The sequence below is a fragment of the Melitaea cinxia genome, chromosome 12 (genome assembly GCF_905220565.1).
Source record: "Melitaea cinxia chromosome 12, ilMelCinx1.1, whole genome shotgun sequence".
Taxonomy (NCBI): Eukaryota; Metazoa; Arthropoda; class Insecta; order Lepidoptera; family Nymphalidae; genus Melitaea; species Melitaea cinxia.
Window position 1 is genome coordinate 16,904,574 of NC_059405.1, and position 23,336 is coordinate 16,927,909.

General features: G+C 42.8%; 1 protein-coding gene across 1 annotated transcript in view; it reads left to right on the forward strand.

Moving 5' to 3' along the window:
* Nucleotides 1-23,077, forward strand: part of LOC123658298 (syntaxin-binding protein 5) — a 99,058-nt gene extending 75,981 nt beyond the window's left edge. Inside the window, exons 7-28 of the mRNA XM_045593736.1 lie at nt 405-621; nt 1,721-1,796; nt 2,050-2,204; nt 2,789-2,952; nt 3,510-3,640; nt 4,265-4,344; nt 5,624-5,778; nt 6,644-6,763; nt 9,072-9,226; nt 9,688-9,805; nt 9,848-9,871; nt 11,321-12,041; nt 12,895-12,984; nt 16,684-16,800; nt 16,872-16,994; nt 17,105-17,214; nt 17,308-17,533; nt 17,948-18,056; nt 19,164-19,253; nt 20,322-20,417; nt 21,093-21,217; nt 22,638-23,077. Of these exons, the coding sequence (XP_045449692.1) occupies nt 405-621; nt 1,721-1,796; nt 2,050-2,204; nt 2,789-2,952; nt 3,510-3,640; nt 4,265-4,344; nt 5,624-5,778; nt 6,644-6,763; nt 9,072-9,226; nt 9,688-9,805; nt 9,848-9,871; nt 11,321-12,041; nt 12,895-12,984; nt 16,684-16,800; nt 16,872-16,994; nt 17,105-17,214; nt 17,308-17,533; nt 17,948-18,056; nt 19,164-19,253; nt 20,322-20,417; nt 21,093-21,217; nt 22,638-22,876 (3,441 nt within the window). The 3' untranslated portion in view covers nt 22,877-23,077. The remainder of the gene's footprint in view (nt 1-404; nt 622-1,720; nt 1,797-2,049; nt 2,205-2,788; nt 2,953-3,509; nt 3,641-4,264; nt 4,345-5,623; nt 5,779-6,643; nt 6,764-9,071; nt 9,227-9,687; nt 9,806-9,847; nt 9,872-11,320; nt 12,042-12,894; nt 12,985-16,683; nt 16,801-16,871; nt 16,995-17,104; nt 17,215-17,307; nt 17,534-17,947; nt 18,057-19,163; nt 19,254-20,321; nt 20,418-21,092; nt 21,218-22,637) is intronic.
* The last annotated feature ends 259 nt before the right edge of the window (nt 23,078-23,336 follow it).

Consider the following 23,336-nt stretch of genomic DNA (forward strand, 5'->3'; position numbering starts at 1 on the left):
GTTTGTTTGTCTACTTGAACGCGCTAATCTCAAGAACTACTGGTCCGACTTGAAAAATTATTTCAGTGTTAAATAGCCCATTTATCGAGGTAGGCTATAGGCTATAACTTTAATATTTTAGTACCGCTGCCGCGGGCCACATCTAGTCATGTATACGACAATACATATACAATACACACTACGACGAATTTTACGTACTTTAAACAAATTATTTAAAAAAAATATATTTGTCGAAGTATACCTGTTTACCTATTTTTGTCGTACTCCAATTAATAAGTCATAGATTAATTGTTATTCATCATTATGACTGCGAAATAGCCATATATTGCGACATCAAACAACATCCTTCATCAACAGTATATGGTTAACCATAAATAATATCATGGTGTTATCCACAATTTCAGTTAGTAATCGCGTTCGAAATGGGTCTGGTTGTCGTTTGGGACTTACGCGCGCGTGCAGCGGAATGGCGCGGGTATTTGGGCACTGGAGGCCCCGGGGACGCCGTGCGCGCTGCAGCCTGGCAACACGATGGCAAGCTGATGACCGCCCACGCGGATGGGGCCCTCGCGACCTGGAGCATGCGGTCTCCTAGACCGACTTCATTGTCTTACCCACATGGTGAGTCATCATCTCTAACTGACTGAGGCACATCAGGAAATTTCTCGCTCAAAGTTTGGAGCAAAACTAGACACCTCAACCTTACAGAAGATCACAGCTAAATAATATAAGTCTCAAGTATCGTAGTTCCCGTGTTGAGTAAGGTGCCCGGATCTTTTAGGGAGGGTCCCATTGCATATATTAGGGTGTATTCATTTATTAGGACATTTCGTGAATGTCAAGTTTTGTATGAATATTCTTTTCGACGATGACGTTGCTTTATAATATTTTCCCAATATTAATCAGTTCTGCTTGGTTTTAGTGATTTTTTTTTGTCATATCAGAATATTACTGTCAATTAACCCTTAAAACAATAATATCTGTGAAGATAGTTCCCCCTATATGTTATAAACTCTTGTAACATGCATGAATGTACGGGGATTTGAATGTTTATCTAACAATCAGAGATTAATACTTTCAATAAAAACTAATTATTAATTATTATGACACAAGTTGAAAAACCTAAATTGTTGCTGATATTTTAATGAGCTTTAAATTAAAATTAGTTCGATTTCAAAATGTAGTTAACGCGAGTGGGTTCAAAGCACTTTTTAACCGACTTCCAAAAAAGGAGGAGGTTCTCAATTCGACTGTATTTTTTTTTATGTATGTTACATCAGAACTTTTGACCAGGTAGACCGATTTCGACAAATTTTGTTTTAATCGAAAGGTGGTGTGTCCCAATTGGTCCCATTTAAATTTATTTGAGATCTAACAACTACTTTTCGAGTTATATCTAATAATGCGTTTTTATATGACGCTTTTTTCGTCGACCTACGTTGTATTATACCGCATAACTTGATGTACCGATTTTGATAATTCTTTTTTGTTGGAAAGGGGATATCCCTAGTTTGGTACCATGATAAGGAAACCAGGATCTGATTATGGGATCCCAAATAAATCGAGGGAAACTCTCGAAAATGCTAGCGTTAAGTGCTAATGTTATTGTTAAAGAATGTGATGAAATTATAAATATTGAGACGACATTTTATTGGTGTAAATTACAACAAGAGACCACAGACTACAATATTGACACTTATAAAAAAAAAACTGTTTTCAGCAAAAGCGAATAAAGACGGAAAACCGGAACCATGCAAACCGATACTCCGATTAGAATGGAAAACTTCGAGAACTGGGTGAGTAGCCCATCTTTTATTTTGTACATATAAATAAATAAACATAGATAGAACATATCTATAAGATGGCAAAATGTTTCTATTAAACAGAATTGTTAGAACACTCACTTGAACCAGATGACCATCTGGATAAAATCCTTAAAAAATTAACGATCCTTTTGTGCATTGGCCATTTTTAATGTAAGGTAAATATTTGTACCAAGCAACCTCTATAAACCTCATCCTCAAGTCATGAAATTTTACAAATTTCCAGAGAAAGTCTCGTGATCTTCTCCGGAGGCCTGCCGACCGACAAGGCTGGTCGGACGCACAGTATCACAGTTCTCAACGGAAAGAGCACCACCGTGCTAGAGATGGAACACAGCGTGGTCGACTTTGTTACCCTTTGCGAGAGCCCTCATGCAGCTGGTTCGTTGATTACTTATTATATTTATGTGTTCTTAAAGTTTCGTTCATGAATACACACAACCTGTAATGGCTAACACCAGTTAAACCACGAATGCTTTGCTGACCCTAGAAATAAGCGGTAGTTGAAGGTAGTTAAGCATAAGGGATGGGGATCAAGAAATGATAACATGATGTATGGAAACGCTAAAGCTCCGTAAGACCGTTCAAAGAATAGGACATTTCTTCCAGAAAGAGTGGAATAAAAAATTTGTCTTACATTAAGTAGTCAAATAGAATTATTTTAAAATATTTGTTAAATTTAATTATAATATGAAGTTATTTATACCGTTGGACCGACGATCTACGTAAGATTGCCGGTGTAGGCTGGATGAGGATTGCGGAAGACCGGGATGTGTGGCGCGAACTTGGGGAGGCCTATGTCCAGACGTGGACTGCGATAGGCTGAAGTGATGATTTATACCCACAAATATTGATATAGTATTGATATACTTAGACATCGTAGCAAATTTGTTGACAAATGGACTTGACTCGATACACCCCGATGTCATTTATGATTGAAATAATCGAAGAATGTCACATTCCAGATTACCAGGAACCGTACGCGATAGTCGTGCTTCTGCAAAATGATCTGGTCGTGATCGACCTGCTGACCCCCGGCTACCCCTGCTTCGAGAATCCCTACCCTATGGACATACACGAATCGCCCGTCACCTGCTGCTGTTACTTCGCTGATTGCCCTTCGGACTTGGTAAGGAAGTTTTCTTTTGGGTAGTTTGATGTAAAAAATCCCAAAAGTTAGATGAACTCAAAATCTTTGATAACTTTAAAAATGGTTTCAATCTATAAAATCAAGTTTTTTTGTATGAACAGGAAAGTAGCACCTCTATCTTTCAGAAAATTTTCAGTTTTCTTTATTGTGAAGATTCAATTAATATATGAAAGACATATCATCACAAAAGCGTCACAAATTTTTTAGATATTGCCCCAACAATGACATTATACTCGTAGAATTTTCATTGAAATCAAAAAAACGAGGATGATTTCGACCACAAGACTGAAGTATAACTTCTGCACAATAGGCCTGCACTGTGTTTTAGATGAAAGCAACGTAACTGGCCATGAGAGAAAGACAGAAATAAAATGTGTCTCGCACCTCTCTCTCTTGCTCCGTTCGCCTCGCCCGATCACACTTTTCGTAACGCTCTCGTCACGCATTCCCCAGCTTACCCCCCAAATCAAGCGTGCGTAAAAAGTGTCACTTCAAAACTATTTCAATAGTATTGATTTGACATCTTTGCTTCTCAGATTCCAGCATTCTACTCGGTCGGGCGGCAAGGCAACAAGAAGGCAGCCGGCTTCAGTGAGAAGTTGTGGCCTATCAACGGGGGGGAGTGGGCGCCTGCGTCCTGTTCCTACAGTGAAATTATTCTGACTGGGTAAGTCTTACCACCAATCATGTATTATAATTTCGAATATCTTTATATATATATATATATATATATATATATATATATATATATATATATATATCTTGTGTGCGTGTGTATGTCACTGAACTCCTCCTAGACAACTGGACGGATTTTGATGAATTTTTTTGTGTGAGTTCAAGGGGATTCGAGGATGGTTTAGATTCACAATTTGGTCCTCTGGAAAATGTTTATTTAACTAATTTTTCATTTATAAGTAGTTGTTAATTTAATCCGGTAGACTGCGCTACCATCGCAGCATCAAATATTAAATATTATTCTATTTTAATTTTAGTTTGTCCCGACAGTTGTTGCTGCGATCAAATTGAGAAAATATTTGAAATTTTGTGTTATGGCAAAACAACGTTTGCGGGGTCAGCTAGTTGTTTCATAGAAAACGTCTTTGTTTGATGTGTTGGTAAAATGATCGCTACCTTTAACTTTTGCGTTTTTGCCCGTGATGATATGTGACGCTTGTGTGGGGTATCAATTATACACATTTACATTTACTTACTGTTTTTGTCAAAAAGAAACTTGTTACAATAATCAGACTACCAAAGAATAGAACGAACAAACATATTTCTCTCATTTCAGACACGCAGACGGCAGTGTGAAATTTTGGGATGCGAGTGCAGGGACTTTACAAATTTTGTACAAATTAAAATGTTCTAAAGGTGAGTAAAGTTAGTCCAAAAAGTTCATTATAAACTTTTGAATTCATCACTAATATTTTAGTAATATTGATAATATCTTTATCTACACTAATGTTGTAACATTCTACTTATGTTTCCAATACTTGACTTATAATTACTACTGTTATAGCGCAGACAAAAAAACACTCAATTTAAGCAATTTCACATGATGGTATAATATCCACATCGATATCGTAAAATCTCATTATAACATCGCGCGCATGCGCGCAGCTGCGCTCTCATTGGTTAGATTTTAATGGCGGCAAAATCACTGTGACAATACACGTACGCGTGAATTTAATTTAATAAATTAAAAGTTAAAACTGGATAGCGACGATGATATTTGTACGCCTCCGGATATTCTAGAATTGGCAACAAAATTAACTCACAATCTTTTGCCAGAAAAATCTAGAAAATTATATGAAAAAGAATATAATAACTTATTCCGACTCCGTCTACGAGCTCTACTGCTTGCCCCGCGACCGCTACAGCTGCTGGAGCAATAATTAACATTAACTTTCAAAATTGTACCATCCAAAATTTGAACAATTATTATAAATAAACTATTGTCAGCTTTTACTCTTGTTGTTTGATTAATTGCATTAGTGAAGATAAAGTAGTGTATGCAACTGCATATAACACGGGTATGAAAACACTCGTTACTATTATGAAACTCGCTGCGCTCGTTTCATAAACTCACACTCGTGTTTTAATACCCTTCATTATATGACAGTTGCTTAAACTACTATTTTGTAACTCGTTTGAAAATATTTGTAATTTACCGTATGCGCGAACAATACGTGCGCGTTTGTGTGCGTGCGTGTGTAACATGTTTTCTTGAAGGTATGTGTATGTTTGGATCTGAGTGTGTATATTTGTGTGAGTGTGCGTGTTTCCTTGTAGAGATGTATATGTTTGGCTGTGTGTATGTATATGTGCATGCGTGTGTGTACGGATGCATGCAACTACCCACCACCGTGTGACGGACCAGACGGGCTCCTCATGTGCGTGTGCGCAGTGTTCGGGCTACGAGGAGGAGTCCCCGCTGGCCATCCAGCAGGCGGCGCTGTGTGTGTGTATATGTGCGTGTGTATATGTGCGTGTGTACGGGTGCAAGTAGCAGCTCCGCTCGTGTGCGCAGTGTTCGAGCGGCGCGCGGGCTACGAGGAGGAGTCCCCGCTGGCCATCCAGCAGGCGGCGCTGTGTGTGTGTATATGTGCGTGTGTACGGGTGCAAGTAGCAGCTCCGCTCGTGTGCGCAGTGTTCGAGCGGCGCGCGGGCTACGAGGAGGAGTCCCCGCTGGCCATCCAGCAGGCGGCGCTGTGCGCGGAGTCCCGCCGCCTGTGCGTGGCGCTGCCGCACGGCCACGTGGTGCTGTTCAAGTTCCGCAAGACCGAGCAGGCCGCCGAGACGCACGTGAGCAAGCTCGTAGTCCTGTAGATATTTTATATGTAGATAGGTGGAAATTGCTGCTGTGTGGTTATAACCACCTTCACTCTTCCCGCGGGTGTCGTTAAAGGCAACTAATCGATAACACAGTTCCACTTCCACCTTGGAACTTAAAAAGCCGACCGATGGTGGGATAACCATCCAACTACTGGCTTTGAAATACACAGGCCGAAGACGGCCAGCAGCGACCTCGGTGCGACATAGCCAGCAGCCCGCCTGCCCAGCGTGGTGACTATGGGCAAAACACATGAATCTGCGCCATTTTTGGCGCGAACTCGTGGAGGCCTATGTCCAGCAGTGGACTGCGATTGGGTACTATTAACTGAGGTAGAGCACATCAAGAAGTTTCCTGTCCAAAATATGAAACAACTCGCCTGGGGTACAAACTGGGGTCAAAATACTCTTCGACCTTACCGTACCTTACCGAAGATCACAGCTAAATAGTACTGCCTTCAAGCAGTATTGTGTTCCTGTTGGTAAGTAAGGTGACCAGAACTCCTGGAAGGGAATTGCGGACAGAGTTGGCAACTCGCTTGCGATGCTTCTGGTGTTGCAGACGTCTAAATGCTACAGTAATCGCTTACCATCTGAAGAGCCGCTTGTTTGCCGACCTAGTTATATAAAAAAGAACTAAGTTTATCTTGGAATTATCACGTAATCGGAAGTCTTTATCATCGACTCAAGCAGAAGTGTATGCAAGCGGGTTTGGGATGTAAATAATACTACAACTGAATTATCTTCAAGAAAATGATTAGCCAATAGTTTATTGACATCTCAGCCTATTATATATTTATGTAATAGTAAATAAGGCGCATTCGTTTTAACATTTCAGGTAGTAGAAATTCCGGTAATCAGTGATGCGGTGGAAGAGGAAACGTCTCCAGAAGTGGAAAGCACTAGATCTGCCTCTTTCAGCAGAGGTGGAGAGAGCGTTGAAGGCGAGGGCCGGAAGGTAAAATTACCCCTACATTATTTATTAGATATAAGCCTTATTTATGAAGTTTAATGTAATGCTTAAAAATGATATTATTGTTTTGTTGCTAATACTTTTTTGTATGTTATATGTAAATTACAAGTAACAGTAAGGTGCCACTAAAATAATATTTAATAAGATTTGTCATACATACTTTCGCATAACCAAAACCAGTTGAGTTAGCGAGTTGATGGATCCACGCTCTAGTTTTGAAACCGTTCCGTACTGTAACAGTTACGTAATGATCCTCCACATACATAATTCTTACGCTCGGTTCCGGTAGCACTTGTGCGTGACAGCTACGTAATGCCCCCCGACCCCCCCTCACCCCTTCACACACACACGGAAACAAACACACTCCCCCTCCTTTTTTTTTATACAATGATGGGCTTGCGTTTGACCACTATTTCACCTGATGATAAGTGAAAATGCGGTCTAAGATGGAGCACGCTTACCTAGAAGTAACATATTCACTCGCGACTTAAAGATCCTCAGGTTATAATTTTCTGGAAACACAGACGCTGGTAGAGAGTTCCATTCTTTGGCTATACGGATCAAGAATGTACTAGCGAATCGCTTAGTGCGTATAAGGGGAATGTCAACCATATAAGGGTGGCGTAACGTAGAGCGTCTGGTTGTACGATGATGGAAGGGGGAATCAGGTTATGGAGTTCCTGCGCACACTCTCCGAAGTGTATCCGATAAAAAACCGACAGGCCGGCCACCCTCCGTCGATGATGCAAGCTTTGCAGCTTTGCAGCGACCAGTGCACTATCACCGATGAGCCTCCTGGCTCGTCTCTCAATTGACTCGAGAAGCTCCAGCTGGTACTTGGCTGAGCCATCCCAAAGATGAGAGCAGTACTCCATGCATGATCGAACTTGCGCTTGATATAAATTTAGAAGCTGTTCCGGAGTGAAATACTGTCTCACCTTCGAGAGGACGCCCAGTTTTCTGACAGCTGTTTGAGCCTTTGTCTCTATGTATGAGCCGAAATTGAGGGTGGATGATAAAGTAACGCCAAGAAGCTCTAGGCGGCCGGTTATGGGCACGGGCACACCTCGGAAAGAGGGAGTCAGATGGAAAGGACTCCGCTTTGCCGAAAAAAGACACGCCTGGGTCTTAGAGGCGTTGAACCTGACCAGGTTTGCGTCACCCCAATCGCAGACAGCTTTAAAGGACAAGTTCAGACGCTGAATCATAGCTTCCCTCAGCGATTGGATCTCAGACCCACTCGCTCGTGCGTTGGACACGTAACGCTCGACAACGGTGCTGTCATCTGCATACCCAAAGGTTCCGGGTTTGAGCAGGTCGTTGATGTGCAGCAAGAATAACGTTGCCGAGAGTACAGACCCCTGAGGAACCCCGGCATTGATGGCCAAACGATCGGAATCGCAACCGTCTATGACTACGCGGATCGATCGATCCCTCAGAAAGTCAGATATCCAAACACAGAGAGAAGCGGGTAGGCCGTATGAAGGAAGTTTGCTAATAAGGCCGTCATGCCAGACCCTGTCAAATGCCTTCGAGATATCGAGCGAGACCGCAATGGCTTCCCCGTGTTTCTCGATAGCCTCACTCCAAATGTGTGTGGCATACGCCAGAAGATCACCCGTGGAACGATTACGGCGAAAACCAAACTGTCGGTCACTAAGGAGATCGTTCTTCTCAAGGTGTGCCAGGAGCCGGTTATTCAGTATACGTTCCATACTCTTACAGAGTATGGACGTTATGGAAATAGGTCTGTAATTGACAGGGTTAGCTCGACTGCCCTTTTTGGGCACAGGCTGCACGTTAGCTTGCTTCCAGGCTTTCGGCACTTGTCCTGTCGCTAGAGAGAAACGAAACAGACGTGTCAGCTTCTGACTCCTTACCAGCCTGGCCCCGTTAATCCAACAGTTAAGCCTCCTTTTTCCTTTTACCCAACTACCCAGCCTAGTTTATGCTGCAACAGTTCCGTAATGACCCCCCACTCCCCCTAATTACCCTCTTGGCTACCTCTACCAATGGCGACGCGTTGGCGCAACGATAAGAGCACTGGCTCATGACCGTTGCAATAGCGTTTGCGTGTTTGATTCCCGCACAGTGAATACATTAGTATTAGCCATACACATGTTTGCTGTGGTTTGAGTGTTTGTGTATATTAATAATTAAGAAATCGTAAAGTATTTGGTCCAATAAAGAATTTATTATTGTGTTTCTGGGCCCCCCACACAGCAGTTAATGAGTAATCGTACTTAGGGGCGGTGAGTGCGAAGCGCTTGTTTATTTATTTCCCCTCCCCCAGACCGCCCCGGGTGCGCTCCGGGTGCGCAGCAGCGCCGGGGCGGGCGGGGCGGGCGGGTCGCGGCGCTCGGCCGGCTTCCAGGCGGCGCTGGTGGCGCTGCAGCAGGGCGCGCCGCACCCCGTCACCGCGCTCACGCTCAACTCCTCGTACGGCCTGTGAGTAGCTGGCTTCGTGATTTTAGTTGTACATTATCTAGCACGAATTTCAGAAATGAGTGAATTTTGGTTAAATTTCGTTAGATATTCAATGTGATTTATTTTACTAACGAACATTTAAGCAGTCGTTAAGAGTCGCTTTATATGGTCTATCTGGTCCTCGAAATCGATTTTGAGTACATAGGTGGTTTTCTAGCGACGTCATCGGTACACAACTGAATAAATGTTCTAATTGAAAAATAAAAGTTTCACGTCCGTCGTGAATGACGAATTGGAATGACGGTTAATCTTTGCTGATACGAACTGAATCTTTCGGCCGTACGTTATTAACTCTCGCCGCAACGTACTACGCGCGCTGTCGCCTACCTTCCTTCGCTACGTACACACTACCCGACGCCCCGAGCTGCCCCGCTCGAGGCGGAGGCGGTGTGGGCGCCGGGTGAGTGAGAGCCGTTGCGCAGCATGGCGTGGGGCGGCGAGCGCGGCGTGGTGGTGCTGGACGTGTGGCGGCGCTGCGTGCTGGCGGCGCTGCCGGCGCACGCGCTGTACCTGCCGCACCCCGAGCTGCGCGCCGAGCGCGCCGAGCGCGCCGAGCGCCCCGAGCGCGTCGAGCGCGTCGAGCGCCGCTCGCCCGACCTCGACCAGGTGAGCGCCCGGGCGCCGCGGGGCGCTGCGGCGACTGACGTGACGTGACGTGACGTGACATGACGTGACGTGACGTGACCTTGATATAGAGACTGGTGCTCAGGCTATACTGAAGCGGAACGGTACCACGTGACGTAATGCAAATTTACATTACGTTGACGTAGCCACAGTTTAACGCGAACAATTTACCAATGACATTAATTATATTTATCATGAGAAGCTGAATTCTAGTCAAGATTGGGTATTGCACGGTTTTTGAAGCCGTATATTTTTCGCGCCTTAATTATTGAGACTATAACTGTCAGTGTAACCGAAGCATCCAATATAGCTATAACCAGTCCGACACGATCACGGTGGTAACGATCGCGGTCGGCCACGTTACATCATGTCACGTCGCATTGCTTCGCGTCATGTCAGCTCACTTAGGACTGCGCCTGAAGCCGATATAGACACTTAGATGGTTTTATTTATTAGGATGTATATAGTCGGATTGCGACATCACTTTGAGACGAGCACGCGCAAACACTGCGAGATTCGAGTTTTACGTATTACTATTGTAAAAATTATTGACAAAACACTAATATCATATCTGTTAAAGTAATTCTTGAAAGCCACCGGATGTCTCCTGTCGATTAATCTCGTATCAAACTCAAGTATTTGACGAAACAGGAAAGTATTCGAAACATTTTCAAGTTCTAAACAATCTTTAAACTCAGTATAAATAATACTGAATACTTAAAAGATTAAAATTAAAACACGTAAATATAAGTACGATAAATTAGTTGTTGAAGTAGAAGCTAGACCGTTCCGTTTTAGCTCGATGTTGATCAATGAAATAGTAATTTCTTCAAAGGCAATCTTTTCACATTACATTTATTTTGCTCTTTTGTTTTATTACATTTTCAGTTGCTAAAATCAAGGATAATTTAGCTGCGCTAAACGTCCCTGGTTCGATCCCGATGTTATTATTTTTAACTGTTTAATTTTTTATTATTTTCATTTATTAGAATTTAGCGCTAAGGGCGTCCCGGCTTTTCCCGTAGTGACATTTGGCATGGCATTTAGACATTTTTTACACTAAGCCTGTCTTCACTATTCTACAACGCCTATCTTCATAGATATCGACAAGTGCCACTTGTTAGATTTACATTATATACTTACAAATGATCTTCTGATATGGCTGTCGTAAGTTTGCCATGTCTCATACAACTCAAGCTGAAAACTAAAATACAACTGCTCTTCCGAAATTAAACTTATCGTTTCTAGCGAATATGCGTTCATTACTTATGTAAGTATCAAACTAATTTTATCTAATGAAAAAGCTATTTTGGAAGGGCAGTTTTTAACAAAATTCTGGTCACCACGCCCGAACACGGCCGGTAGATGCCAACGCTCGATGCGTGGTCGAGGTCGAGCTCTACAAACTGATGTATTCCCCTGTCCCTGAAGTTGGAGGAGTCACCGGCCAGCCCCGAGCCCGCCGAGGAAGCTCTACCGGACCCGAAACTTGACACGAGACGCAAATCCACTCCGTGGAAGACCTTCAATCTAAAACGACAGCTGTCTAAAGTTGACCTTAAATTAAAAGCTGCCTTTGCGCCTCCAGAAAACGAAGAAGCAATCGAAAAATCAAACTCTCAGTTCTATTCCGATACGACCGGTACCGGTACATCCGAGGTAGTCATTGAATCCAGCACCGAATCGCCCGATGGCGAGGAGATGGGAGAGAAAAAAGTAGAAGAAGACAAAAGCCAACTTTCGTCACCCTTAAGAGTCTGTTCCGACGTTTTCGAAAGAATGCATAGAGAATTACAAGAGAAACGATCGGCGGACGTCTACGACAGAATGCACAAGGAACTGCAGGAAAGGTGGCAAGATAAAGAACGCGGCGAGACGACACCCGATATTTCTCCCTCTCAAATCGGTGATGACGAAAAAGCGACCCGACCCGATAATCTTCCGCTCTTCGACGAAGACGGGAAGCCGCTACGACCGCCTCGTTCGAAAGGAAAGAAAAAAGAGGATCCGACCAGGGACCAAAGAGACCAGAGATTGCTGTCGGTGCCGAATATAAAGTACAGCAAGCAGGAATCGGTAAAAGACCTGCGGAAGAAGCAGGCGACGAGCCAGCAGTCGCAGTCGTTCGCCGGGAACCTGATGCGGCGTTTCAGTAAGTATCCGCAGGAGCCATCCTCACCTCACATCATGCCGTCTCACGCGGGTTGCGTTCTCTCGTAGCACTAGTCATCATGTAACATAGTGTAGTTACCGTTGCTCTGGGATTGGAATGGTAATGGTATGGCCAATTTTTTATATCGTTTACTAATATTGTAGATAAAGTTTTATCAGATAGAAGTTTTTGCTCGTAGATAATCAGTAGTTACAATTTTTAACATTTAAAAACATATAATTACGTAATAACTAAACGAACTGTTAAAAGAGTCGATTTTAGAATTCACAAGATAAAGGATAACCATATTAAAATATATCCATCATGCTTTTCGCTTCTTGTGATATTTGGCTTTTTATTTATTTTAAAATTTAAGTATATAATTTTGAAATAGAGCGTCATAAATGGTGCATATATAATATGTAGTGATATGTATCTATATACGATCACGTGTATAAAAGTACACTGTATACATGCTGGTATATTATCAGTAGCCAAGATGCAACACATTAGGTAATCGCTGTGTTTTTCTTTCCCAAGGACAAGGACTCATCCGACGAGGATTCGAACTGCCTAAAATATCTATTCGGTGATTTATTCGGTAAATTTCTATCTTAAATAATTAATACTGCATCGAAAGTAGGCGTTAAGATCTCTGTGTTGTCGATGTCCGTTTGAGATGATGTTAAAGTAAAGAGCTACAGTAGTCGGAACCTAGCTGTGCACCTCCCCGCTTGTTAGCTTCCCATCAGTCCATAGCGAGCTAACGACGCGCCCGGGACTTGCGACGGTTAGCCGCCGAACCGTTCGAATAGGTGCTGCTACACTTTTCTGACCGATCTGCTTTCCCCAGGAGAGTTTCTAGCGAGACTTTGCCCGAGAATCGAACGAAATGTCGAAGAGGAAACAAACGAGCAAGTAATAGAAGTGCCCGAGATTATAGGTATGGATCTCCAGATAACCGGCTAACATCAGCACACGACTAACAAGGGACCAACATTCCGAACACGCCTGACTAATCTCGATGTCCTGGCGCAGAGTCGCCTCGTCGTTTCTAAGTCCGCGTCCGCGTCCCGACCCCCGGACCGGGGTCTCTATCTCGCTTTTCATGTCATTTATGTACATCAGGTGGCGGTTTATTCGTTTATGTACTCTTAATTTGTTTCCTTTCATTTCTTTTATCTATCATCTTATTTATACGCATACTTATATTTATTTTATGAAGTATCAAATACGCTCAGCGGTCGGTTTAAGTATGTAGGTAGATGCAGTGTTCTTACCAAACACCTTGACCTAATACTGTACTTTGCGGCTTTCATCTACAAACTCAGTTAAGCGGTGTGTCAGTAGGTAATCGTCGGTCTTAACGAGATTTCAAGATTATTTAAGTTACGTGTCTAAATTTTCAGATATATTTGTACGAATAGATAAACCGACATACTCCAGTGATAGCACGAGTGACGCTCACAGTCCACGGCGCGGTAGGGGTGCGGCAGGTCGGACGTGTGTGTGTGTTGTAGATGAACGGGCCCGGCGGCGGGGGCGGCGGGGGCCCGGCCAGCGGGGGCCCCGGCGGCGGGGGCCCGGCGGGCGGCGCTGGCGGGGGCGCGGGGGGCCCCGGGGGGCCTCGCGCGGTGCGGCGCTCGCGCTCGCAAGGTACCCGCAAACTGCACAAGTGCCTCTCCACCGCGTCCGACGTGTACGCCGCGCCCCCCGCCCCGCAGCATTCTCTACTCACGACGCGACAGTATTGCAGTTTTGGTAGTACAGTCACCTTTATACGACCTCTCGGTCTTCCTTCCGATCTAAACAGTCGCAATTTCTCCTTGCGTTTTGTTTTTTTTTTTCTTTCTTACTTTGATTTTTTGAATTTTATGTTCGATGGCGAATCGCTGGAGATGCGTTGAGATCGATGCCCGTCTTTATCGTGTGCCTCGTGCGTCTTGTTAAGCTTTGGCTGGAGAACGTATCAAAGAGCTGACGGTGTCAACCGCTTAATGTTTATCGCGCTTAAACGTTGCATCGCAGTAAATATCATATTTGTTGAATGTGAATGTTGTTCAAAACGTAAAAAGTACGCGTTTAAATCGAGCGATCTCGCCTTACTGTCATCTTTTTCTTTCGTCTATGTTTTTATTTTTTATATTTTCTTACTGATACTACAATTACTTCACCTTTACAACCTACCACTGAACTTTCACGTACTGTCTGAAATTGAAGATTAAACCTGTATTACTTTTAATTAAATTAAATAACAGCGTATAAATCTTCAATTTCATAAGCATACGACCATAACTTATTTTTTTCTAATTTTGGTGAAAACCATTAAAATTTTGCCGTCATTAATCTTAATTGGCTCTAACGTCTTGTTAGACTTGACAAATCATGCTCATTCAAAAATCTGACTCATTATTCTTGGACAGAGAGCATGCGTCTCTAAATTATGTGTATTTATTTGATCAATTTCCACTTTCAGATCGGAATCATTTAATAGGTAATCATTGCAGTCTGCCACATCACCGTTTGTTATTTTAATTTCTAGCTGTTCATATTGAGTAGTGTTCTCTTCCTGTGTTGTACCATGTCGACATTAGAATGATCAATAACTGTGTGTCCCTGTCATGAGAGCCAATTAGTTGTTTTCCAAAAAAAAAATTCAAGTACTGGTTCGCCCTCTACAGTTCTTCCGCTACAAACTTCACATATCCCAACATCGCACCACGAGTCATGTTTGCGTGCTAGAAGAATTAGTAAACGATAATCATCTTACAGCATTCAACTACCTACACGAGACAATCAAACACATGCCTATAGAGCACACGTATGACGTGTAGCGCCTGTAGACGACGAGCCAGCCCTGTCAGTAATATGTGGTGGCAATGCTTTAACATGTTGTGGTTTTTGTCGATACAGAACCAAGCATTCCGCAGACTCTCGCATCTATGGAGTACTTACAAATAATGCAACCAAATGGTACCCTATAAACATATGCATTGAAATTTTTACTTTTACATTTGTTTAGTTTTTATCTTTTGTTTCGTGGCTTGTCACGGACTCCGGTCCTGTATTGTCACACGGTAGCTGATTGTTATATTACTTAGAGTCGAAATTGTGGCTGTGACTTTCCTCCGATGTTTCCTACACTGCACCTCAACTGCACCGTACGAACGACTTCCGGCATGACTCTTAGACATAATAAAAGGTGACTTACTACTAAAAACTATCTCTTCTCTATTCTATCACTTGCTCAGCGTACGAACGGTATCTCTTGTATGTTATATGTGCATTCTATGAGCGAGGCTTTACATATTGTATACAATACACGATCTTTAATTAAATTGTCTTTTCTAATTATTTTCTGCGTTATCGTTATAGTGTTCAAAGTTTTCAATATTACCTATCACGAGCGGTCTCACATTATTTATTTCTTTGCCTTACCCGCAACTTGTTTTTACTATTGTATTTACCGCAGAACATCTGACCTCGAGTGCCGGACTGATTCGAGCGGTCGCCTCGGTGACTGGCACTCGCTCGCTATTAATATTGTTATTACTATTCTTACTAACCGCTGTTGAGTACATGACATTATCTTTTTGTTTCTAGCTCGACCACAAAGCAAAAAGTTTAAATGGCTCGTTTTTGGCTGCCTCTATGTACGGCTGTCCTTATGTCTATGTATGCTTACAGTAATATCTTTATTCAATGCACTAGACGCATGCGCCGCTATGAAATATTCACTGCACCATGGATACACATACATATATAGATGTCACTTTTTTCTTTCATCGAATTGTTTGTCCGTCCACGAGTACGCTTCACATTATTTTAGTGGGTCATAAATTTTTAAGAACTGAGCGGAAAATTAGCTGATAGTAAATTTAGGGGGTAACGATGAATGCGAGTTTGCGCTTTATAGTGTTAGTGTGATTTAGAATGGCCATGTGGCGAGACGTCACAGCGGCCAGGAACACCTCGCTTGTGCCTTCTCGACTTCCAGTTTCACCGTACCATACCATCCCTGCATCTCATCCATTACCATTAACTCTGCTCTTGGTTCGCTTCATTCGACATTTTCATTTCTATTCCTGTATGTCTAATGTATTATGAAAGTGTTAACTGTGAATATGTAAAGAGATCGGGTGTGACTCGCAACATCACCATCAACTTCATTCATTAAAACCTCTGTAAAATTCTGTCATGAGCTAATCGAGTAACTTGGGAATAAATATTATGATATAATATAGTCAGTTGTGCAAATAAGCTGAGATTGGACGGGCATGCAACAGAATGGTTATCTAGCATGACTCCTCTTTGATATTTTAATCTATTATATATTCGGCACAGAAGTATGCTGCAGCTGAATGAATGGTTTCAGCTAATTTCACAACCGCACATAACCAGCTAGCTCTAGAGTGCAACTTCTTAGTCTAACTGTGAAAGCGGTAGCGGCTGCGACAGGTTGGAATCGATTACCCAATGTGGTTTTTTTTTTCATTTCAAATTAAATCTAATAAAGCAGCCGTCACCGCAGTACAAACTAAGAGTCCCTTAGCATGCGTGTATAGCGTGGTATTGGACTTTTAGCTAGGTGATAGTCAAAGCGGAGAGATAATCTGTCTATTTACACCAACCGGCCGCGTAGACAAGCTGGACAGCTCGTTCTCGCGGTCGCGCTCCAGCTCCATGTCCAGTCTTGAGAACATATCGCAGGAGGGTATCCAGTGCCTCGCCTTCGCCGACAGCTACACGAAGAGATCCGGTGAGTCACCACTTCTAACACCATTACAGTCAAAGTTGTTTCTTCTACTATCCAGTTACTCTGGATTTTAGATCCTACGACGTTGCTGCCGACGCTGTGGATTGGAACGACACTCGGCTCAGTGCTAACGATGATGATCAGCTTGCCGGAGGCCGACCTGCGACACACGCAACCAGTCGTCGTATCCACGAGTGGTAACTGTCGTCACCGTTAACATCATACATATAATTTCTTGAAAAAGCACAATCTCACATAAATTTGTTCATAGTTGTTCGACTTCAATTTCTTTCGTTATATTTTCCAGGTGGTCCCATATTTAGGTTAAAAGGTTCAATATTGGCAATGTCATTTTTGGACTGTAATGGTGCTTTAATTCCCTACTCGTACGAGAGCTGGAAGGACGACAGTAAAGATGTGAGTCACAAGTACAACACTATTTAACAATCTACGTCACAGGCCAGTGGTGTGTGTATATTATGTGTGTGACGGGGTGGTCGCTTGCCCCAGGGCCGGGAGCGGCGCGAGCGCACGCCCACGAAGCAGGGCTCCGCGGGCAGCCACACGAGCCCCACGCCGGCGCCGGGCGCGGAGGCGGCGGCCGACCGCCAGTTCGTGGTCATCGCCTCGGAGAAGCAGGCGCGCGTCGTGGCGCTGCCCAGCCAGAACTGCGTCTACCGCCAGCAAATCGTCGATACGGACTTCGTCGTAAAATCTGAGATCGTCAGCTTGAAAGGTATTTCATTCAAGTTTCGAATCCCGTTACAAACTAATGTAAAAGAAATTATTGTTAAAATTATTTATTTGTATTAGGTATTGTTTATTATTAATGTGATTTTATTATTTTATTATTGTATTTTACAAATTGTCGTGACATTCATTAATTTTTCTAGTTGTTATAAGAATTGTTTAAGAGGATTTGTTTTATGAGTCAATTGTTACCTGAAATAAAGAAATTATTATTATTATTATTATTTAAAAGACTTGTTAATAACGGAATTGTAACGTTATCTCATCCAAGCCTGGCAAACTAATTATATAGCTAACAATAAAGTTTTGTATTATTGCAGCGAATTAATATTAGTTCGATCGATTCAAATACGATGAACTATACCGTGATGAACTATCGTCATCTATTTGTGCATTCCAGATAGCGTATGTCTAGTCAACTACTTGTCGACGGGCCACCTGGCAGCGTACAGCCTTCCCTCCCTGCGGCCACTCGTGCACGCAGACTTTCTGCCACTATCCGAACTCAGGTAACCCGCTGGCCTATATATTTAAAATCTTTCATTCTCCACTAACTTTTTTCTGTGAAAACCGAAACCGAACTTTGACTAATGCGCTAGAATTCTTTTTAACCATTATGCGGAATGATATTGCTAATTCACGACGTCAACGGTTCAGTTTCAATTTTTCGCATTGTAATAAAAAATAACTTTTACCTTTTATCGAGCAAGCAATAAAAGTGAATGACTTGGTGTCGAGGCTCACGCCCTCCCACGGAGACACGACCACTCTTAGACGATTACACGCACCCGACCGAGGCACTAAATGATAAACGGCTTGTTTTTATATTTACATTCTCTAGATACAACTAGCTTCGCAGTACCAGCATGAGAATGCTGTATTTATATACGCTAAAAAGATTTAAAAATATATCATTTTACGATTTTTACATTCATTGCCAGTCACTGTTCAAATCATGTTACACATCTGCTACTTTATCATTTGGGAGCCGACGAAGAGACTTCCTTTGAGTTATGATCGATGTTAGATAAGCTGGTTTGATGTACGACCATTCTTTAAAGTAATAATAAAAAAGTTGTTTCCTTTGAACGTGAGCGAAATGAATGTACCAGTCGTGCACCAAACCAGTGACGATGTCATCTTTACTCGGACACGGCCAGCACCGAGCCGCTAGAGGCTGCCGCCGCGCTATTTTGAATCACGAAGTAGACAAAATTTTGCAAATCTGTCGAGCACCTCCTGTGCTTTCGATATTTGGCACTCTTCATCTATTTTTCAGTTGAATTATCGATACCGATCGGACATACCGATACCGAACACGACTCAAACACATCTCAAGACAGAATGAGCCGACACAGACTCACTCTCCGTTCACGACTCGCCACTTGGTGCTGATTTGTGTAACGACACTAACCCCGCGGACACGCTCGATAACCATTCTATGTGCTCGACATCCGACCGCATTCTAGTGCTAATGACGTACCTCATAGCGTGTAACCCTCATAGAGCTCGATGAAAACTACTGACCGTGCATCACTAGTGCCCCGCGCGCCCCGCGGCCCCGATCGCCGCGGGGCGCTCGGCCTTGTACTGACCGGTGTCTGTGTTCCTGGTAGCTTCCAGACACAGTCCAAACAGAGGGGTATCGTAGACCCTATGCTCTCCATATGGGGCCAGCAACTGATAGTTAACGAGGACACGGACCAGTAAGTCTTCGTTCATAGCGGAATTGCGTTAGCCATATACCATCACCCCCGGTGTCGTCACGCGCTCCTCCGTTAGTCGTGCTAGTGTTCATGTTACCCCTAGCTTACGTTCCTCCCCTGCGATCATTGGACCTGGACATGGACGAATCCTATCTATCAACTATTTCAATTGGATTTCTCTTTCGATCAAAATTCTTTTCAGTAATTTAACTTGTCCCATCAATACCATTGGCGCACATCTGATACAACTAAAGATACACAAATAATTGTTTTAAGACATCTCGCGTAATCGAAAATATATTTTGCTGTAATGCGATAGTCGTAACTACGAGGAAGGTGTTTCGAAACATTTGGTATCTTTGGTCTGAAAGATCTTGCATATCGTTTGCAATTCGCTCCAGTCCGTCCGCCGCTTGCGACCCAGCTTCAGTGCCCGCTCCCGGCTCCTACACTCGCCCCACACCACACTACACCGTCTCACTACACGCACACGTTTTGTACCACTACATCGTTTCCCTCCTGACATTATACTTCACACATTATTGTCTTCTTTTTCTACTCTTACTCTTTCTTTTCTTTGCTCTACGATTAATCTTATTTCTAATTTCTAAAGCATGCGAGCTTCAGAATGTTCTAGAACTGTTCTTCGTCTGGCATTATCATTTTAAATATAAGTTACGCTTTTTAAATTAAGTAGATGTTTAAATATTTTAAAGAATTTCCGACAGAATAATCAGAGGATAAAAATTGAAGGTAAGATAAAATTCAAATTTTTGCAATCCATTTAATAATTAGGTTATATTCTATTCTTATAAATTTTAGTAAGTACTTAAGGATGAAACAATTTTGTTTTATAACAAAATGTAGCATTTGTATGAAAAGTCTTTTTCTGAAGACTTTAATATAAAATACGTACGAAAACCTACTGAGACATAAAACCGTTGATTTATTACGTAAAAAAATATAAGAATGTAAATTTTGCATTTTCTTAAAATTGAAATTTTGGAAAGAAACAATATTTTGAAGATGGTATAACTCGATAATAATTCTGTAACTGTGGTCTTGCAGAATAGCGAAGACTTTCTGCTTCAGCAACCGCGGGCACGGCCTGTACCTCGCCTCGCCCACCGAGATACAGAAGTTCACCATTGACGCTGAATTCTGGTGAGTCCGATCAAAATCCAGTAAAATATTACTTCATTCACGTAAGCTTCAAAATCACTTTCGAATCGTCATTTCATCAATTAGAATTATATTTCTTTTTAATGAATGTACGTATTTTAGTTAATGCGAAGTGTTCTATATTTCACGCGATGTAACGAAATTGACACTTGTAACCCTATTTTACCAAACATGTCTATAACTCATTTAAGAACTAGATCTTGTAATCAAGTCTCTTATTTCCAAAATGCTGTGTGGTTTCGGCATCAAAGAATATAGCCCCTCTCTTCCCGTGGGTGTCGTAAGAAGCGACTAAGGAATAACACAGTTCCACTACCACCTTGGAACTTATAAAGCCGACCGATGGCCGGATACCCATCCAACTGCTGGCTTTAAAATACGCAGGCCGAAGCAGCGTCTTCGGTGCGACAAAGCCAGCCCTGTGGTCACCAACCCGCTTGCCCAGTGTAGTGACTATGGGCAAAACACATGAGTTCACGCCATTTTTGGCGTGAACTTGTAGAGGCCTATGTCCAGTAGTGGACTGCAAAAGGCTGCTGTGATGATGTGACGATGATTTCCATTAAGTAGGCCTCTGTTGAGAATACAGAGCTGGTGCTATATGATAATTAGTGAGCTAAATAAGTGTATACGAACGTTTTCGATTACCAATTCCAGTCAGCAGCTAAACGAAATGATCGGCGAGTTGTTCCTGCCGCGTGACATGCCCGAGCCGCCCAAGGAGAGTTTCTTCCGGGGTTTGTTCGGCGGAGGGTCCCGGCCGCTGGACAGGGAGGAGCTATGTTAGTATTAGAACCATATTTAATTAATTTATTTCTCGATTTCTTTGGAAATGAAACTGATTTTAATATATACTAGCTTTGCCCCGCAGTTTAAACCATCTTAATTTGTAGGGAAAATAGCCTTAGTCTTCCTCGATAAATGGACTACCCAACACAAAAATAATTTTTCAATCGAAATCAGTAGTTCCTGAGAGTAGCGCATTTAAACAAACAGTCAACTTTCAGATTTGCAATATTAATATACTTAGATAAATAGATTTGCTTGCAACAATTTTACAGTCGCATATAATAAAAAAACGTTTGATTATTTCATATCTATCTGGGTGTTTGGTACTCGTGCGCGGTAAACACGGGTTTAATTCCGGGATAAAAGTAGACTATATGTTGCTCCACAACCTTTTCTATCTTCTAGTGAAAGTCTTATAAAAATCGGTTCAGCCGTTCCAAAGATTAGCCCCGACAAATAGAAAGACAGACAGACAAAAATTTTAAAAAAATCTTTGTGTTTTAGTATCGTGTAAATAACTATATGCACTCGAAAAACACAGTTATTTTGAAATTACAGACGGACACTACAATTTTATTTATATGTATAGATATAGAATAGTCATGCATTTTTCCTGTATTCTCATTTCGTTCTAGTGTCCAGAAAAAGGACACGTCCCCCAAAGTCGAGCTTACATTTGCAATGTACTTTAATCGAGCAACTACGCAGCAGCAGTAGCAGTACTTAGTACGCAGCTACTGAAATTTAGTAACAAAATCAACTAACTGAGTTGCTAGTGGAGAAAGTCGTTTTTCTCCTAAACCGGACATTAGAGTTAAGGTAGAGTATAATACTGGACTGAAAAAACGGTTGAAAGAACCGCTTCCTCTCAAACTGTTTAGATAAGAAATAGTCATTCCACTTAGATTAATCTACGTAAGTGTATGCTGTAAACTGAACTAAGTTCGACCACAATCACGATTCAACCAGAAATTCCTACCGCTGGGCATAGACCTCCTTCTCCGTGTACGATAAGAATCGCAGCTTAATTCACAACACTGCTCCAGTTCGAGTTGGAAGATTTACTCCCTAGAATAAGTAACGATCGCTATCAGGTATTTACGATAACAACCGGAACTTAACTCGCTGACGGCTTAATGTGCTCTCCGAGGTACGATGGGGCGAGCCATAAGGACAGACATCCAAACTGTAAAGAAATGTTTTGAACAAATTCAAATATCCATGTTTGTATAGGATAATAGTAGGGAATAGGGAACCGCCAACCCGCAGTGGGGTAGCGAGGTGGATAAAGAATTCTTCTCCTACGTGGAGGAATAGGCTTATGCCCCGCAGTATGTATCCAATGTCCACCCCGAATGGGGATCGAACCCGCAAACCGCCGGTGTAGTCGAGCGCCCGCTATGTCTCCCGCAGTCGGCGAGAGCAGCGGCAAGCCATCCCGTGCGGTGGCCAAGCACGTGCCCGGCGCCGCGCGCGTGCAGGCCGTGACCGGCGAGGTGGCGCGCGCGCACCAGCAGGTGCTGGAGCGCGGCGACAAGCTGGGCCAGCTGGACGAGCGCGCCGAGCGCATGGCCTCGCAGGCCTCCGAGTTCTCCAGCTCCGCGCACCAGCTCATGCTCAAGTACAAGGACAAGAAGTGGTACCAGCTGTGAGCCCCGCGCGCCGCCGCAGCCGAGCTCTGTCCCGTTCGACTACTTGGCACTTTTTATAGATACGATACGAGCGATGATTGGATCGCCGCAGTCGTCGAAACGTGTCGACCCGTGTAAAGTAATGTTTATAAATAAATGGATAATTATAAAAGTGAGCTATTGAAATTTTAAGCATTGGATGACAATAATTTTGTTACACTTCTCTGGTGTTTGATTTCGCGCCGAACGGCGTTCGTTCTTCTGTCGTTCTTCGCTCCCGTTCTGGATCTGTCGAGTGCCTCTGGCGCACATATATTTCCGGGTGCCACCGTGTTTCGTTGATCCGTTTCCCGTTATCGTTGCTTTACTTTCGAAATATTCTAAATTATTAAATCGTAAATATATTTTAGGTACGAGAAAAGCATTAAAGATATTTTAGTGATAAAATTTAACGAGTAGGATGAGGTGCGCCCTCGACGAC